Source organism: Rhincodon typus, chromosome 30, assembly GCF_021869965.1.
Source record: "Rhincodon typus isolate 14 chromosome 30, sRhiTyp1.1, whole genome shotgun sequence".
Lineage (NCBI taxonomy): Eukaryota > Metazoa > Chordata > Chondrichthyes > Orectolobiformes > Rhincodontidae > Rhincodon > Rhincodon typus.
Window position 1 is genome coordinate 33,045,130 of NC_063361.1, and position 5,515 is coordinate 33,050,644.

Consider the following 5,515-nt stretch of genomic DNA (forward strand, 5'->3'; position numbering starts at 1 on the left):
CTCTCCCTTATATCTCTGTCTCATTAGCTCTGTGTCTATATCTGCGTCTGTTCATTTCACTCTGTTTGTTCTATCCCATTCTGTCTCTCTGTCTGTCTCTGTTCTCTATCTGTCTGTTCACACATCCCTCTCTCTGTCTCTTTCTCCCTCATTCCACCCTACTCAACAGAAACTGAAGTACAAAGGTGACATTGGGTTTAGATTTTGATGAGGGTGTGAATCCATATTGGACGGGTGTGTGTTGAATTGATTTGGTTTGTGTCTGTTTCTGTAGCTCAGTTCCCCAGCCTGCAGAGTAAAATGCGGGTGATTCTCCGCGTAGAGGTGGAAGCAGTGAAGTTCCTGAAAGAGGAGCCTCACAGGTTGGATATCCTGTTGAAGCGATGTAAGACTGTCACCGATGCCCTTGCCACGTTGAAAAGGTAATGGAATGGACACTGATGCCTGTTAGAGAAACATAGAAATCACAAGAAGTGCCGCCTCTTCAGTCTGAATTCAGAAATGTTTGTACGACCCTGAGCATTTGAAGCCAACAGCATTTCCTTATTGTTGGGGCCAGCACTGGAATTTGTTGGAGTTTAGAACCCAGTTGTGGATTGGGTGAATTGTGACCATTTCCCATTGAATGGGCCCCAATGATTCAAAGAGTGTCCCAGCAACAGGCCAGGGATCAGTGTTCCAGCACAAAGCCACCAGCCCCACTCGCTGCCTGGGCCTGACTGCAGTGAAACACCGTCCTATGAAGGGGTACCCTCTAGGCCCATAACCGCTCCACCTTCCCACAATAGCCCAGGGGCTTGGATACTACCCACTGTGTCATATAAAGGGAATAAAGGGAAAATCACCACAGTCTCAGAGGACCATAGGACTACTCTCACATCACAGAGAGGTGACTGTTGATGGTTTAACCTGAGGGTCACCATGCCTCAAGTGAGGGGAGAGAGGTTGAGAAGGAGGGTCCTTCATGGTAATTTGAGCTGGGGGGGAAGGGGTATTGAACCCATGTTGTTGGCATCCCTCACCAGCTGTCCAGGCAACTGAGCTAACCGACTCCTCTGTGAAGGCAGTATCCTTCAGTGAAAACCAAGGGGTGTACCCAGCTGCACCTTTCTCATCTCAGTACCAGCCCTCGGCGTTCTGATAGTGTCACATTCCAGACTGTTTCCAGAGGCCGGAACTGGAGCAACACGGGACTCTCGGAGAGTCAGGGACTGGAGAAGCTGACCATCTTAGGGAGGGCTGAGGATATTAGCAGGATTTGAAAACAAGGATGAGACTTTCAAAATTGAGTCCATGTGGATGAGTGAGCACTGGGGTGATGGGTGAACAGGACTTGGTACAGAAAGACAGTGTAAAATCATCAGGTTGAGGAGCATTTCAACTGATTCCTGGAACTCTGGCTGGGGATCCCTGCACCAAGTTGCAACGTGTTGCTGTGACACTGACTTAGGACAGTGTGGTCACTCTGGCCTGTGGTCACTGTCCCAGAGAGCTCACTGCATTGAGTCATAGAGTCATAGAGATGTATAGCATGGAAACAGACCCCTCGGCCCAACTCGTCCATGCCAACTCTATATCCTAAACTGACCTAGTCCCATTTGCCAACATTTGGCCCATATCCCTCTAAACCCTTCCTATTCATGTACCCATCCAGATGCCTTTTAAATGTTGTAATTGTACCAGCCTCCACCACCTCTGGCAGCTCATTCCATACACGCACCACCCTCTGTGTGAAAAAGTTGCCCCTTAGGATCCTTTTAAATCTTTCCCCTCTCACCTTAAACCTATGCCCTCTAGTTTTGGAATTCCCTACCCTGGGAAAAAAGACCTTGACCATTCACCTTATACGTGCCCCTCATGATTTTATAAACCTCTAAAAGGTCTCCCCTCAGCCTACAAAGCTCCAGGGAAAATAGCTCCAGCCTATTCAGCCTCTCCCTGTAGCTCAAACCCTCCAAACCCAGCAACATCTTTGTAAATCTTTTCTGAACCCTTTCAAGTTTAACAATATCTTTCCTATAGCAGGGAGGCCAGAATTGAATGCAGTGTTCTAAAAATGGCCTCACCAATATCCTGTATAGCTGCAACATGACGTCCCAACTCCTATACACAGTGCACTGATCAATGAAGGCGAGCAAACCAAACACCTTCTTCACCGCCCTGTCTACCTGCGACTCCACTTTCAAGGAACTGTGCACCTGCACCCTGAGGTCCCTTTGTTTGACAACATTCCCCAGGGCTCTACCATTAATGTATAAGCCCTGTCCTGATTTGCCTTTCCAAAAATGTAGCACCTCACATTTATCTGAATTAAACTCTTATCTACCACTCCTCAGCCCGTTGGCCCATCTGATCCAGGTCCCATTGTACTCTGAGGTAACCTTCTTCCCTGTCCACTGCCAATTTTGGTGTCATCTTCTTACTCTTTCTTTCTCTTATTCAGCTGTTCGCCTTCCAACTCGGCCTATTCCACAGATACCTGCCAAAAGCGGTTCAGCAGGTAAATGTGCCTGTTTTTTACCCTCTCACCCTGAGGAGTCCAGTTGCCTCCTCCTACCACCCATACCCTGAGTCCCTGTGATGGTTTCTGCTATGTGTCCCACTGGTAGCTACTTGTTCTGATGTTCTATCCTTCCTGCTATTCCTCGATAACCCTTTTCTCCTTCCATCGCTGCCTCAAACCCTTCCCTTTGTTATATTTATTTTTTACAATGCATCAGGCCAGAATGTAAATCCTTGTTTTCCTCACTTTAGTATTGTTCAGTCGAGGCACTCTGTTTGAAGAAAGAAAGATTTGTATTTATATTGCCCCTTTTATGACCTGAGAACATTGTTACAATCAATGATGTCCTTCTGAAATGAGTAATGTTGGAAACAGAGCTGCCAATTTGCACCCATAAAGGGAAATGGAGACAGTGAGGGGAGGTTTGGTGAGTTGTTTGAGGGATGAATGTTGACCAGGACTCCGGATGGAAATCCCCCTCCCCCTTCTCTTGGAAATAGTGAGGGATTTATTATGTCACTGAGAGGGAACGTGGGCTTTTTGATTTATAGTTTCATCCCAAAGATGGCACTCCCAAAGGTGCAGCACCTCTGTCAGTACTCCTGCAGGGAATGTCAGCTTGGATCCAGACCACCAGGTGAATGTGGATACAAAAAGGACTAAAAAGTGGAAATCTGTGTGTGCAGTTAGGAGCAGAAAGCCTGTCCTCTGTTGAGAATTCATGTTGATTTTCGATTTACTCCACAGACCCACAAGTGAGACCCTGATGAAAGGAATTGAGGAAGTGACTGCCCAATTGCCGAAGCACTCGAGCACTGAATCATACTCCCGGAATTCTGAATTTGAAATCCCGACCAGCCCGCCCTTGAATTTCCAGGAACAGCACACGGCTGGGGTGAAAATCTGGCAGAACCACAATCCCACCGTGGCCCAGCTTACCCAGAATTCCCCAGCTCATGCTGCTCCTTTCCAGAATCCATCAGGAATGGGCCAGGGGGTCATAACCCACAACTCATTGGAGGAGGCGCCAGTAGCACCAAGCAAGAGGAACATGGACCAAACTATCTCTGTGGAAGTAAGATATTAACATTTAAGAACTTAGAAGTTCTGGCATCTTCTTGGGCACCACAGGGTGCTGAATTTGCATGCTGTGGTTTTTTGGGTCATTGGCCACCTGGGTAATGAATGTTGGCCAGCCAGCAAAACTCACCTGTGATGAATGAATGAAAAAGGATCTTCACAATGGCCTTTCATACAAGGATTTGTTTTCCAGAAATGAGGAAAATCACATTTGGGTCTTTATTGTTACTTGGAGACATGAAATGTGAGATCCCATCACCTTCCCTAACCCTGACCTGGAATAAATTTCTGTTGAGAAATGTGGAGGTCAGTCTCTTCTTCTCTGAGGCCATGGAAGCTCAGGCTGTCAGTGTTCAGTCAGGAACAGGGTGTGGAGGGTTGACCACCAACTGTACCAGGCCAACCTGCTGTTGCTGGAGAGCGTTGGGGGAGGGGGATTCCTATTTAGGCACTGAGCACACTGCCATAAGGACAGTATGGTTAGTGGTGAGAAGCAGCGTTATGGGAGGACCCCACCACTCCACACTGAACCTCACATTGACACCCCTGCACTCCCAATGGCACTGCTAGGACTTGGAGCTGCCAATCCTGTGATTGGTCAGTTCGTCTCAGCTGTAGGAGGTGTGATCTTCACCTGTAAAGCAGGACATAAAGTTCAGTCCCAAAATGTCAATGATGCAGAGGCAGGAATCCTATCACTGAGCCAATCAGGGCTTGGTCGCAGGGTCTAACTATTTACACACAGTTCAATTTTGGTTTTGCTGAAGAAAGTGATATTGGTTTCTCCCATTCTACTCTCTGTGTGTGTGTGTGCGCGCGCGCGCGGGTGTGTCGGTGTGTGTGCGTGGCTGTGACATGTATCTGTGTGGGTGTGTGCACGCGCGCTGGTGGGTGTTTGTGTGTGTGTGGGTTGAACATGTGTCTGTGTCTGTGTGTGTGTGCGCACGTGGGTGTGACGTGTGTGTGTGTCTGTGAGAGAGAGAGATACTGGTGTATGGGAGTGGGTGTGACGGTGTGTCAGGGTGTGGGGTGTGTGTGTGTGACGTGTGTGCGTGTGTGACTGTGTGTGTGTGTGTGTGTGACTGTGTGTGTGTCTGTGTGACTGTGTGTGTGTGTGACGGTGTCTGTGTGTGTGACTGTGTGTGACTGTGACTGTGTGACTGTGTCTGTGACTGTGTGTCTGTGTCTGTGTCTGTGTGACTGCGTGTGTGTGTGTGTGTGTGAGAATGTGTGTGTGTGTCTCTCTGTGTGTGACTGTGTGTGTGTGTGTGTGTGTGTGTGTGTGACTGTGTGTGTGTGTCTGTGTGTGTGACTGTGTGTGGCTGTGACTGTGTCTGTGTGTGTGTGACTGTGTGTGTGTGGCTGTGACTGTGACTGTGTGTGTGTGACTGTGTGTGTGTGACTGTGACTGTGTCTGTGTGTGTGACTGTGAATGTGTGTGTGACTGTGTGTCTGTGTGTGTGACTATGTGACTGTGTCTGTGACTGTGTGTGTGACTGTGACTGTGACTGTGTGTGTGTGACTATGACTGTGTGTGTGTGACTGTGACTGTGTCTGTGTGTGCGTGTGTGACTGTGATTGTGTGTGTGTCTGTGTGTGTGTGTCTGTGACTGTGTGTGTCTGTGACTGTGACTGTCACTACGTGACTGTGTGTGTGACTGTGTCTGTGTGTGTGTGTGTGACTGTGACTGTGTGTGACTGTGTGTCTGTGTGTGTGTGTGGCTGTGACATGTATCTGTGTATGCATGTGTGTGTGTGAGATGTGTGTCTGTGTGTGCATGGTGTGTGCACGCACGCTGGTGGGTGTGTTTGTGTGTGTGTGGGTTGAACATGTGTTTGTGTGTGTGTGCGCACGTGGGTGTGACGTGTCTGTGAGAGAGAGAGATAGTGGTGTATGTGAGTGGGTGTGACGATGTGTCAGGGTGTGGGGGG

At 48.5% G+C, this 5,515-nt stretch overlaps 1 protein-coding gene across 1 annotated transcript in view; it reads left to right on the top strand.

The window, feature by feature from the left end:
• Positions 1-5,515, top strand: part of LOC109913574 (sickle tail protein homolog) — a 111,617-nt gene that overhangs the window by 94,184 nt on the left and 11,918 nt on the right. Inside the window, exons 11-13 of the mRNA XM_048614423.1 lie at positions 275-422; positions 2,444-2,500; positions 3,251-3,578. Of these exons, the coding sequence (XP_048470380.1) occupies positions 275-422; positions 2,444-2,500; positions 3,251-3,578 (533 nt within the window). The remainder of the gene's footprint in view (positions 1-274; positions 423-2,443; positions 2,501-3,250; positions 3,579-5,515) is intronic.